Source organism: Nycticebus coucang, chromosome X (assembly GCF_027406575.1).
Source record: "Nycticebus coucang isolate mNycCou1 chromosome X, mNycCou1.pri, whole genome shotgun sequence".
NCBI classification, from domain to species: Eukaryota; Metazoa; Chordata; class Mammalia; order Primates; family Lorisidae; genus Nycticebus; species Nycticebus coucang.
This window is the reverse complement of record NC_069804.1, coordinates 91,347,430-91,360,880: the sequence shown is the minus strand read 5'-3', so window position 1 is coordinate 91,360,880 and position 13,451 is coordinate 91,347,430. Positions and strand designations below refer to the sequence as shown.

Sequence of the window (13,451 nt, the reverse complement as noted above, 5' to 3'; positions counted from 1 at the left end):
TAGAAATGAGAAATAACAATTTATGAAAGTTATATAAAATGTCTTAAATGTCATAAATATCCACCTTCTAGCATTTAAACTTTTGATCCTTTATATAACCAGTACCAATGTAATTCCATATTAGCAGTTTTATATGAGTAATATATAGCAAATTTATGTAAAACATAAAGCGTGGGGTTTATGAGTTCTGGAGCAGCTACAAAATTAATAGCCTTCTTTTAAATAATCCCTAAAATTAACCCACAGATTTTTTGAATTTTTCAAATAAATTCTTTGTCCAGTCAATTCATAATGTTTCATTATGATCTGATAAAAGACTTTCTGCTTAAAATGTAATAACTTATTTTACCAGTTAAAGTTAGCCTATAGCTTTACTGTTTTGAAGTAGACAAAAACAAAATGTGTTCTTTTTGTTTTTTGTTTTTTGATTTTAGTCCCTGGTTTAATAAACCTGACTAGTACATATCTTCCACCTCAAAGGTTTTTACAATAAGTATCTGATTAATTATGTCACAAATAATATTTCATCTTTAATATAATTTTTTAATGCAATTATGTGCTGTTGTATCCCTACCTTCAGGAGTGAAGAGCACATAATTTTAACACATATACAGGAAGGCACATTAATAAGGCGTATTAAGGATTAAATAATCATTTTGGTCAAAATAAGTAATAATTATATGCTCTTTCTAATATGTGTTAGAAAAGTTTTAAAAAGTAGTTTGGCCAGTTTGTTAAAAACCAAGATATGCCAGTTTGATAAGAAGGGCCTTGGCTTAATAAAATCGCTATAGCTAGAGGCATAAAGATCAAAATTGGATTCATCTTAAACATATATAGGCTAATGACTCAAGCATTATAAAAGTAATCCATGTAAGCAAAAAGAAAAAAATGTGTATCCCTATAATACTTTGAAATTAAAAAATAATACATATAGGCTATATATAGGTTATACTTCATAATCCTTTACATAAATTTAAGACTAGGCAAAAGAAAGATTTCTAACTTCACAAAGTAAAATAAAATTATATTCTACTTTTATCTAGTCTAATTTACCATGACTAACCAATAATGAGAGTGAAATCAAATCGAACCAATGTACTACTATTTTCATGTATATTCTCCTCCTTCAAATCACAATGTCTTAGTCTTCTTGGAGAACTATAATATATTTTTTAAATAGTGTATAAAATACCAGGTTTGTTAAAGGAATAAGTAACAAGCTTCATCTAGGAATAATCCAAAAATAAAAGGAAATAAAAGATGAAATTTATTGATAATGTTTTACCCTTAATTTGATATCTTTGTTCCTTCAGATTTGAATTATCTTTAGGCTACAAAGATTAATAAAAGTAACACTTGAAAGTTTGTGTCCTTATTTGAAACTTAAAATTGAGATTAGAAGTTCCTTTTAGAGCAGAGTATAAAGGTATAAAGTGAACAAACAAATTTTCTTCTACAATTACTATATTGATAATTACAATGAAGCCAGTCTCCATAAACCAAACTTAAATTGCTTTACTGCTTTCAAAGCAATTATATCCATATTCTTTTGAAAATTGTCAATATATAAAAAGAAGTTAGCATGGTAATCTGGCTTCTCTATAATAGGAAATCTTATTACTTGGCATCAATTTTCACTGGTGGGTTGTCTCATCAAATGATATTTACTGAGTGTCTTATTTTAAGGCCCAAGGTCATTGTAACCTGATTTTCTTATGGATCATATTTGACATCATAAACTCCTCATGAACATTTGATAAGGCACTTTAAATGCAAAACAGAGCAATGCCATCTGGTATTGATGCTTTAAAAAACCCTAATACCTGTTGACAGTTCATTGGCTACAAATAAAGGAAACATGTGCTTACATGTAATTGTTTTAGGAATGTTATTGTTTCATTAAAGGCAATGCTTAATTGTTGGATACTGATGAGTCTGATTGCATTTTTCTTCCCTAAAAGAAACCTGACTAGTCATTTATTTTGAGATGGTTGGCAGCACTTACCAGTCTAGATGACATAGAGAAGTTGTATCTATAAAAGCCATAGGGAGACATAACCTGCAAATATCTTCTCCCATTCTGAGGGCTGTTCGCTTGCTTTACTTACTGTGTTCTTGGCTGTGCAGAAGCTTTTTAGTTTGATCAAGTCCCAGTAGTGTATTTTTGAAGCTGCTTCAATTTCCCGGGGGGTCCTCCTCATAAAATACTCGCCCATCCCAATTTCTTCAAGGGTTTTCCCTGCACTCTCCTCTAGTATTTTTATAGTTTCATGTCTTAAGTTCAAATCTTTGATCCAGTGAGAGTCTATCTTAGTTAATGGTGAAAGGTGTGGGTCCACTTTCAGTCTTTTACAGGTTGCCATCCAGTTCACCCAGCACCATTTGTTAAATAGGGAATTTTTTTCCCCACTGAATGTTTTTAATTGGCTTGTCAAAGATTAAATAACGGTAAGTAGCTGGATTCATCTCTTGATTCTCTATTCTATTCCAGACATCTACCTCTCTGTTTTTGTGCCAATACCAGAAGCCCAGGTGCCCATCGATCCACGAATGGATTAATAAATTGTGGTATATGTACACCATGGAATATTATGCAGCCTTAAAGAAAGATGGAGACTTTACCTCTTTCATGTTTACATGGATGGAGCTGGAACATATTATTCTTAGTAAAGTATCTCAAGAATGGAAGAGAAAGTACCCAATGTACTCAGCCCTACTATGAGACTAATTTAGGGTTTTCACATGAAAGCTATAACCCAGTTACAACCTAAGAATAGGGGGAAGGGGGAAAGGGAGGGGAGAGGTGGGTAAAGGGAAGGGGATTGGTGGAATTACACCAGCGGTGCATCTTACAAGGGTATATCTGAAACTTGGTAAACTGTCTGTGAAGCTAGTAAATGATGCCCCATGATCATATCAATGTACACAGCTATGATTCAATAAAAAAAAAAAAGCCATAGGGAGGATGGAAGGAACAACTATGTGCTTCCTGGGCAATAGGGTTTGGCAGAAAAATATTTCCAGTTGTCTGTAATCTGTATAACATTCGATTGGCAGAATTAGGTGCTTGTAGACATTGCTCATTGAAGTCTTTGAATGAACCACTTTTTGAATTGGTTACCTCCAGTAAAGATAGTGTGGGCACTTTCATCATGAGTGGGACTAAAAACTGAGAATTTTTGCTGTTTGCTAGCCTTTTGGGAGCAGGTAAAACAAGAGGTTGCTGTTGCCAAAAAATTAGCTGTACAAATCTTGTAGCAACGGGGCAAGCTGATATTATCCAGGTACGTCTCTAAACAGGGCATTCCAAGGGCCCTGGTAGATAAGTAAAACATGGGTGGAGAGCAAGGTGGAAAAAGTAAGGAGTTCAAAGGAGAAGGAGCACCACCATTAGAAGTTACTGGAAATGAACCACTGCTTCCACCTGTAAATGACAATTCAGTCAATGAATAATGAACTTCTTGTTTCTGCTGAATAAGAAATCATATCCATTACCATCCCTGTTTCATCTTTAAATAAGCATTCCTTGTAAGTTCATAGTTCTGTTTTAGCTTCTATGTAAAAGAACATGCTCATTCCTCTGATCAAAGCTGAATACAGTATTTCTGCTACTACCACAATTATTTTTAGCACTACTACTATAGGATTGTACTAGCACTTGAATCACAATTATCCAATGATTTACAGAGGAAGACAGATTATGACTCTGAGTCAATTCTATCTAACAAATACAAATTAGCTTTTACTTTTTTAATTTAATAAAAATTACTAAAATAATTAATTAAGTAAATTAAACAAGTGGATTGGCTGTTCGGGTGTCTATAGACAATTTTGTTCTTATAAAAACCCGGAGTACATAATTATGTTTAAATTAAAACAACACATTTAGAAGCATTACCTTTTTTTCTTATATGCAAATCATGGATAGACAGACTTCCATGACTTCCACAGCACACTATATAAGAGTTGAAGATAATTCTGAAAGTTAAAAAACATTAAGATGAAAATAAAAGTGTTTATATCAATGATTTCCAATGAGTTTTTAATGGTTGCCTAACATTAACTAAAATTAAGGGGAAATATAAAGTCCAAAACAATCTAAATACTAAACTCGGCTCAGCACCTGCAGCTCAAGTGGCTAGGGGATGAGCCACATACACCAGAGCTGGCAGGGTTGAATCCAGCCCAGGCGTGCCAAACAACAATGACAACTATAGCCGAAAAGTAGCTGGGCATTGTGGCAGGTGCATGTAGTCCCAGCTACTTGGGAGGCTGAGGCAAGAGGATCACTGAAGCCCAAGAGTTTGACGTTGTTGTGAGCTGTGATGCCACCACACTCTAGCCAGGGCAACAGCTTGAGACTCTGTCTCAAAAAATAAATAAATAAATAAAATAAATAAATAAATACTAAACTTAATTTTTTGTAAATGTTTTAATTCAATCAAACAATTGATTATTGACTGGACTTGACGGAGTTGTTTTTGCTTTTTCATTGCTTTTGTTTTTCTGAACTATTTTGTGACATATCCTAGGGTGTCAAATATCTTTTACAATAAAGCATTCAAAAGTCATCTTAAAAATTTGTAACCCTTTTCTTTCTAATTTGAGAAGATTATGAGTTCAGAAATGAGTTTCTGAATTCAGAAAACTGTGCATTTTAAATTATCTATTAATCTTTAGCTTTTTTCTTTATTAGTGAACATTGTGTTGACTTGGATATTTTAAAAGCATGTTGCCTAGATGCTATTAAATTGATATCACAAAATAAGTATTCACCTTTTTCTGTGCAACTTCATAAACACATCAATAGGGTCAAACCAGTAAAATATTTCCTCAAATTATTAGACTTCATTTCTTCAAATTTCAACTGGTTGTTATGATATCATGTACATTTCAACCTAGCTAAAATGATTTGCTTCATAATTGTGACCTTGAATTAACTGTTCAAAGACAAGTAACTTTAATAAAGAAAAGAAGGTTAAAAAATGCAGATTGCTTGCAAATAAAAATTATTCTATTTATTATTAAATATCAGAGTAAATTAAGGTATACATTGTTTTTCAGAAATCCTACATTATATAATTACTATTTAGTTAAATGGCATTATGAGAATTAATACCTTGGAAATATTTTTAAATCCTTGTGGCAACTAAATTAATTGTGATGGCTTACTATTATTTTTAACATTTCTTTGCCCTACCAACAACAACAACAACAAAAAAGGAAAATTAGAGATAAATGATGATGCAATTTAATGCAAATAATTTTAACATGTGCTGAAAGTTTCTCATATAACATGAAATATTTATTTTAATACCTAACATATTTGCAAGTCAGCCACAAATTTCCCTCAGTCATATCCTAAAGAATATGAGACAGTGAGATACTGAAGAATTCCGATGACATCTGGAAATTTCAGGATGTAATATAACTCTAAAAGATAGATATTAATATATCCACTATTACTAAAACTCTACTCTCATTTTTTATGCCAGCTCTTCTCCCTTTTGGTTTCTAACCTTGACATCAAAGTGCATATATACCCATTGCTTATAAACACACATTTTTTTTGGCATGTACTTATCCCTTTGTGTAGTATTTGGTACAAAGGTTCTAGCTGTTGTTATTTCATTAATATGTAAAAATAAAACTGAAGATTACAAGTTTCCTTACTCTGTGTGTCTGCACCAAAGGTTTTCAAATCCAGAGTGAAAGAGGGCATCCATTGGTAGGTTTCTAAAAGCCCATTCAACATACCCCTAAAAAAGAGATTCAACTTTCAGCAATCTTAGTATGCAATTTCTCAAAATGATTTTCATAAAATTTTGAGTAATTTTGTTGTAAATTTGAAACATTTTTATTTTATATGTAGACTTTTGAATAAAATGTAGTCAAACCCAAGTTCCTAAAATAAGCAATATCTTAAAAGTGGGTAGGAGACTGAGTGAGAAGAGGCAAGGTTTTGGTGACAAAATATCTGGGTTTCTTTCCTATCATCTACAAGCTACAAACGTAAGAGCTTCTGAGTCTCTGAACCACAGTTTTCTTACCTTTAATACTTGTGAAAGGACTATATAAATATTATATGTCATTGTTAAGCTGCTTGCCTGCTTCTTCCAGGATCTCTAAATCCTTTAGCAAAAGGATTTCTGTCTATTTTCAGTTTGGTAATCTAAGGATTCAAGAGAGAGAGAAAGTCATTGCTATCTTTTGGTAACAACACTTTCACCAATGTTTACAACAACCACTCTGCAATGTTTAACATGACTATTTGAATAAATGTGAGCATATTGCTAAGGTTAACTCCTTTATCTTATAGCTCCCTTTACTCTGCTTTCCTTTTTCACCCAAGATTCACATGATTCATTACCAAATCTGCCTTGATGACAATATGATAAAACTATGATTTTTTATTCAGTTATGGAAAATACAATCTAAAGAGTATAACTAGCCTTTGCTCAATGTGCCTTGGGGGCCATTCCTATTTGCCCGGGACCTGGCCACCTTTACCTGCTGGTTTTGGTAAGCTGTTACTGTGGTGAATTCAGTTTCTTTAAAGGAGAACGTTTTAACTCTTTCTGTAGGCAAAGACTGAATCTGAGAGAGGTCAACCCTGTTGTCTTGTTCTATCACATGCACACGAGGTTTGTACTTATGCATAGACTGAAGAACGATCTGGAGGAGAAACAGTCAAATACTGTCAGAAAAAACCAGCTTCCACACCCCAACTCTAATTTTCTCTCAAGATCACCCCTAACACAGACAAACACATATTCAAAGGTGAGGCTAACTTGGGAGGCTCAGGTAGCCACACACTGAGGCCTCTGTTGTGCCACTTGACCCCCAACAGAGGACCTCAGGGCTAAAGTGTTTTTAAAGAAAGGCATCTCAGAGGCACTAGGCAGAAATTATTCCATTTCCAGATGGGGGTGCTTCTCTGCTTTCAAATGTGAGTGACCATTTTGTGTAGAAGTTTTGCTAGGATCTGATGGTCTGCCATGGGTTTTCTTGGCAGTATCTGCTAAGCCTGGACACAGTAGAGAAACTTCTGACATTTTCTATCTCCTAATACCAAGAGCTTTCCTCTCATCTTCTTTGCCTGACACAGTGCCAGGCTGGGCAATTCAGAAGCAAGGGTGTACCTAGGAAGAGAGTACAAGATCAACTTGGCCTGAAAAGGCTTTCCATGGGGGCAAGTTGTGGAAGAGATTTCTAGGCACTATTCTTGGATTTCCTGCTTGTATCCTCCCACCACACCACCCCACAAAGAAGGTGCCAATTTAAGTGTGTGGCCTAGGGAAGGAAATCAGAGACAGCAGGGATTGCTTTAAAGCCTGGTGAACCATTCTCTCCTAATCTTCCAGATTATACACTGTGGCTTAAACAGGCCTCTTTTGGCCCTCAAACTCCCAATGCTTATCATCCCCTATTTCCAGCACTCTCAGATGCCAAACAAAGTTTTCAGGAGCCCTAATTTGACTACTTTACTCACAGGTACGAGAGCTTGACCAGTTCCTAAAGAGCACAACAAGGAAAAGACTTCTTGGCCTCTCCAGGGCAGTCAGTGAGCAGTAGCATTGACATCTCCCTCCTCATAGCAAAAGACTGTGTTCACTTACATGACCTTTGTCATCCATCTCATTGTTGGTGAGTTTCACACGATCAAAGCTGATGATCTGCCGCATCCAGGTCTCTCCAGAGCAGGGTGAGTCCGGGTGAACATAGAATCTGGGAGTGATGCATGAGTGGTCTGTATTCCTGGCTACCATCCACTGTGAACTGTGATACACATACCTGTAAAGGTGTGTCTTATTGTGTTAGGAGCAGCAAGCCAAAGATGGTAGCCTGGGAGACAGGCTGCAGGATTTAAGACCTAAGGACTTCGCTCATGGTTAGCCTGCTGATCCAAGAAGCAAGTAGCAGAAGATCTAATTTGATTTCCAAAGAGTGTTAAAGAGCAGCAAACAAACTTTAAACAGACGTATGTCATCAAAGTGAAGTGAAATGCCAGAACAAGTGAAATTTCATAGAATTTATGAGTCTGGCCTATATTTTCTCATAAAAACCACAACAGAAATTGATGTAACCAGTATTACTACACAGAGACACCAGAAAATGCAATAGTCAAATTAGGTTTCCTAATTTGTTGGATGTGAAGCATGGAGGAAGAAGTAGAATGCTAAAGAGGGCATATGTCCAGCCCAATGTCACCAGTCGTTGTGGAGTTCTTTCCACAATAGGCTTCACATCAATCTCTCAGGAACCTCGCCTGCTACTGCCTCAAGCTGATTTTGCAGTTTCCAGTCTCAGACTTAGTTGTGCGCTGAATTCCTAAGCCATCTGCAACTCCAGAAGCAAACAACTTGTTCTACTGTTCCTTGGCCGTAGCCTCAGCAAGCTCATAAGCTGCACCTTCTCCTTGTCCTCAAAACCAGCCCCAACTCACACCAGCAGAAAGTGTGAGGCAAACTCCCTCCTCAGAAGACCAGGCATTCACCACTGGATGGAATACTCAAAACCCACTTGTGGGCAGTCCTCATACCCCATTCTCACTCCCAACTCCCGAGTCCAAGCTCTAGAACAAATGTGCCATTTTTAGCTTACTGTAAATCAAAGGTTTAAATAAAGAGGAAAGAGTTTTCCTACCCTCTGGGACACCACCACTGCTTCAGGCCTAGGCCTCAAGGCTGAAAATACAGACCTAGGCACAATAACAGGTAGACTAACTTTGGGTAGTAAATCATGCCATCCTTTTGTGCTCTGTTGCCAAAGAAGCTCAGTCCAGAGCCCACTACATCCTTGAGCTCACATGAAGCCTCTAACGCTTCTTCCCAAATTCCTTCAAACTGCTTCCTTTAAGCCCCTTAAGGCCATGAGAACTCACGTTCTCCAAAGTTTATACAACCAAGGCAAGAACAGTGGGTAGGTGAGAGCCTTAGAGTACATTATAACTTCAACTGGTGCCCACATTCCAGGAGGTGAGGGTGACAGATAAAGGAGAAAGTCTGCATTTCTTTCATTCTGAACCCCAAATTTAGTGAGAAAATTCAATTCCTGGAGCTCGAAGAGAACAAATTCCAATCCAACTACCCATGTCAGAGTTTTAAAAATAGTGCAGTCAGGCAACAAGTCTAATGATCCTAATATCTGACCTCAGCCTTGGACTAGTCCCAATTACCTGTAGCGTTTGGAATCCACTGGCATCACATCGATGGACACATAGTACTGCTTGCCTGGGTCCAAACCTTTCACCTTGACCCAAACAGAGGGGAACATCCGCCTGTGAGAAAGACAATAAGGACTAACAGAAAAGCTTTTCAAGATATTAGGGAAGGGAACGTGTGGACAAATGCTGACTCCAGAAAAAAGTTAAGGAATTCACTATACACAACAGGTTTAAGGAATGGTATTTGCTACATGAGGAAAAATTATTGGTTGTATACTTGATTGAACAAGTCCAGGATTTCTGAGTAAAACAAAATATCCTTACCACAAGGCTTTGTACATGCTTTCCCCTTACCCTACCCACACACAACATGATAAATAGCTACAGAAGAGAAAGTGGGAGAGAAAAAGCTGCCTCCCTTTCCCTGTGTTTTCAGTGGTATTTTCTTTGAGGCAGACTTGGGAAAGACTGAAATTAGGAAGTCTTTCTTTCATACACACATACAAATCACCTACATGTCTGCCATGAAGGGGCTGCCCCATGCCAAAAGGTGGTCTTGAGAAAGCCCCATTTCAATATGGCCAAGAGCAGGGACTGTGGGTAGGGGGGCTTTTGAGCTGGGATATTGTTCACTGGTATCTGTGAGGCTTTAACGGAAAGGCCTGACTACAGTCCTAAATGTGGGGGTGGCACCTGGAACCTGACTGGAAAAGTCTAATTTTTGTGGTATACTATACTACTAGGAGTTGGGAGAGTGAGTTCTTGGAGTCATGGTGTACAGGAAAGGAAGAATGAGCCACATATATGGGGCTAGGTGCCTCAGAGTCCAATTAATTGAGGGGCTATGGCTTTTTAATCTGTCAGCCAGTTGAGGGGAAGAGGTGAAGGAGTATTAGGGAACATTACCAGAGACTTCACATCTTACCACTGGGGTACATTAAATGCCTATTGTGTTTGACCCTTGTAAATAGCTTGGGCAGAACCCAACCTGCCGGCTTTGGTAATGATCATCTCAGTCCCGATGTCATGGAATCTCTTCCACAGCTCGGATCCTTGAAGTTCTGCTTCAATAACCTCTTCCTCATCCAGATTTTCACTGCTGTTGTCATTGCCAAGGACAATGCCACAGTCATAGAAAGTTGTTGGGGGCTCTGTCTTGGTTTGCTTTTCTGCTGGACACAAAGACACCCAGAGCTTGAGAGAGCTTCATAGTTAGCATATCCCCCCTTCTCGCTGGCGCCTATCTTGGAGATGCCATCTGTGTTTCCTTCCCCAGGACTGCAGGGGGCAGATCACCAAGCTCTCCACAAAACCCTCTGGGGTCTCTTAATGAACAGAGAGGTACCCTGGTTAAGCTCCATCGCCTCCACCTTAAGGTTCTTCTACCTTGTTTTCATTTCTTTCTTTCTTTCTTTTTTTATTTTTTTTCTCATCTTCACTCTCCGGGGACCATTCCTATCTGAGCGTCCTAGGCTGGATCCCATCAGGATCTAGGTAAGCTCACTTCCTACCCCTTTGTAAAGTGATCCTCTGTGTCTCTGCCTTTCTGGGCTTGGGCGGTTGCCGGGCGGGGGCGGCCAGGGTGATGAGCCTAGCTTTTTCTTTTTTTTTTTTCACTTTTCATATGATGTTTTATTATACCAAACCTGACAAAACTATTATCCCCATTTCACATATGAGAAAACAGAGGTGCAAAGACACTAGCTAGATAGTCCACAGTCACTTAATAAATCCAGATCAGATCAAGGTCATGCATGTCTGAATCAAAGCCCATTCCCTGCACACTGCCTTTTCCACTACCTCAGACAGCTCACATGGTTTAATACATCTTAGTTAAGTCAGGAATTTTTTTTTTTTTTTATTAAATCATAGCTGTGTAAGAAAGATGGAGACTTTACCTCTTTCATGTTTACATGGATGGAGCTGGAACATATTCTTCTTAGTAAAGTATCTCAAGAATGGAAGAGCCTAGCTTTTTCATGAGCATTCGGGGACCCTCCCCTTCATGACAAAGGAACCTCAGAACTCTATAAGATATAGATGCTCTGAAACTTCCCCTAATGCCCCCTATGTAGCAGTCTGGCTGGGCCAGGACTTTTTTAAGGTAAGGGCTAGCCATTTTTTTCCGCAGCACAGCTAGCCAGGCAGGCAAATGCTGATCCAGCCCACCCAAGCAGTGGAGATACTTACCGGGTTGTTCCCTCTTCCTTGAAGTGTCGCTCCTTCTCTCCTCCTTTTCCTCTATGCCCTCTTTTCTTCTGCAGTTCAGGCTGCGCCTCCTCTCTTGATTCTTGCAGTTTTCTTTTGCCGGATCTCCCCACCAAGGCTGTGACAGAAAAGGCGTGTGCCCGAGAGCTCGGAGCCATCCCCGGAGAGGAGGAAGGGAATGTGTGCAGCAAAGTTTCAAACTGAGCTTGGTTACGGAGGGAGGAGGAGGGAGGGAGGTGCAGAGGGTATATGAGAGAGGGAAAGCTGCGTGGGGTGGGGGAAGGTGGAGAGCGACACACAAATCCAGAAATCTGGATCTGCATTCAAAGAAAAAAATATCAGTATGTCTCTGTGTGTGCGCGCATAATTTTTATAGACAATTTTTTTTTCTTCGAACAAACTAAATGAAAGAAGAGGAAAACAGAACTGGAGTCTAAGTCCTCCAGAGTCTAGAATTTAGTCCCCTTTCCTTTTGCGGTCTCCTCCCTCTCAGTGGTCATGGGCAGACAATCAGTTTCCAAATCCCTCATTCCAGGACGGCAGACCGGCAATCGCTGGCCTTTTCAGGGAGCAGACCTACCGCTAATTGCGGCTCAAGCCGCTGGGATTGGGGAAATACTATTGCATCCGATTGAGTGAATACCCCGCTGGTCACAGCCTCCACTGTTTGTTTTGGAAACTACTAGAAGCATAAAAAAAATCACTGTGAGTGACACTTCAGGATCTCCCAAGGAAGAGGGAGCGGGGGATTGTAAAGAGGCTCCAGATAGGCAGGAGGAGAGGTAGACAGCAAGGTTACTGTTTTACATTAAATTGTAAAACTCAAAGACATGGGAAGTAATTACCCATGAGGAGCCACTTTTCAAACAAAAGTGCAAATATTATTTAAAAAGACCCAGAAAAGTGTACTGGCACCCTTTGCTCTCCAGTGAAGGCAGTGGGGAAACAGGGGAGTGCAAATTTTTCCGGATGGGTTGGGTCTGAAGCAGGTTGGGCAATTGTGCCAGTTTGTCCTCTCTCTCCTGATAGGAAGATTCAGGCAAGGAAAGGAGGAGGGTATAAGACACCACTGTTAAACATTGAAGCAAACATAGGCCTTCAGATTTGCCTCTGCTGGAGCCCAGGGTTCCTTCTCATAGCCTTCTTTTTGCTGATTGAGTCCTGTGACACAGCTAACAGCCTAAGGACTCCAGGGCCATCAAGAGGAGAATAGGAAATTTGCACCCAAGGATAGGCACACCTCAAATCAATAAATAATTGATTCCAGTGTAGTTCAGAGTAGGGTATCTAGATTATTACCTTCCAGGGCAAAGTGAGCATGAGAGTGCTGAGGGAGATGTACATCTCAACATCAGGGCTTGAGTGTGGCCTGATGAACTGGTGCAGGAGGAAGGAGCACTGGATATGTCAAAATCAATAAAACAATGATGATGATGATGATTGTGTCCGGCTAGGGAGAGTAAAGGCCCCAGTTATTCCAGAGCCTCTGTGCTTTTTTATAATGGTACATTCCACAGGTATTATAATCAGCCTAAAATTTTCTGAGCCCTATCTAGACATATTTTGCCAGAAACCTTAACCAAGTCCCTCTTATTTTTTAATTTCAGGATATAAACATTAGGTTATGTTGTTTGCATTAGTTAAGTTGCTGTTGTAGTTTTTCCTTTCACCCAGATGTGCCATGTACCTTACATTGTATCTGTTAGGTGAGAGCACAATTCCCCTACCTCTTTTCCTCTTCCTCCTCATGCCTCTCCACTTTCCCCAAGATAAATTTAATTGAATTTTCTCTTGTGTGGGGGTGTATTTGTTTGACTACTGGCTTCACAGTTCATGAGAACATTGGATACTTTCTTTTCCATTCTTGTGATAAGTGACTAAGGAGAATTTTCTCCAACTCCATGTAAGTTAATACAAAATATATAAGGCCTCCATATTTTTATGGCTGGATAGTGTTCCACACTATGTTTGTGTGTGTGTATATATATATTTGCAGTTTATTAATCCATTCATGGGTTGATGGGCATGTGGGTTGTTTGCACATTTTGGTGATTGCAAATTGAGCTGTGATAAA

General features: G+C 38.7%; 1 protein-coding gene across 1 annotated transcript; it reads right to left on the bottom strand.

Annotated features, from left to right (window-relative positions):
- Positions 1–1,902: 1,902 nt before the first annotated feature.
- TBX22 (T-box transcription factor 22) lies at positions 1,903–11,535 on the bottom strand. The gene is given in 12 exon segments (XM_053580844.1): positions 1,903–1,975; positions 1,977–2,055; positions 2,968–3,238; positions 3,240–3,427; positions 5,677–5,762; positions 6,111–6,175; positions 6,514–6,678; positions 7,623–7,797; positions 9,182–9,283; positions 10,158–10,338; positions 11,360–11,429; positions 11,431–11,535. Coding segments are annotated over 12 exon segments (1,560 nt in total).
- Between the last annotated feature and the right edge of the window lie 1,916 nt (positions 11,536–13,451).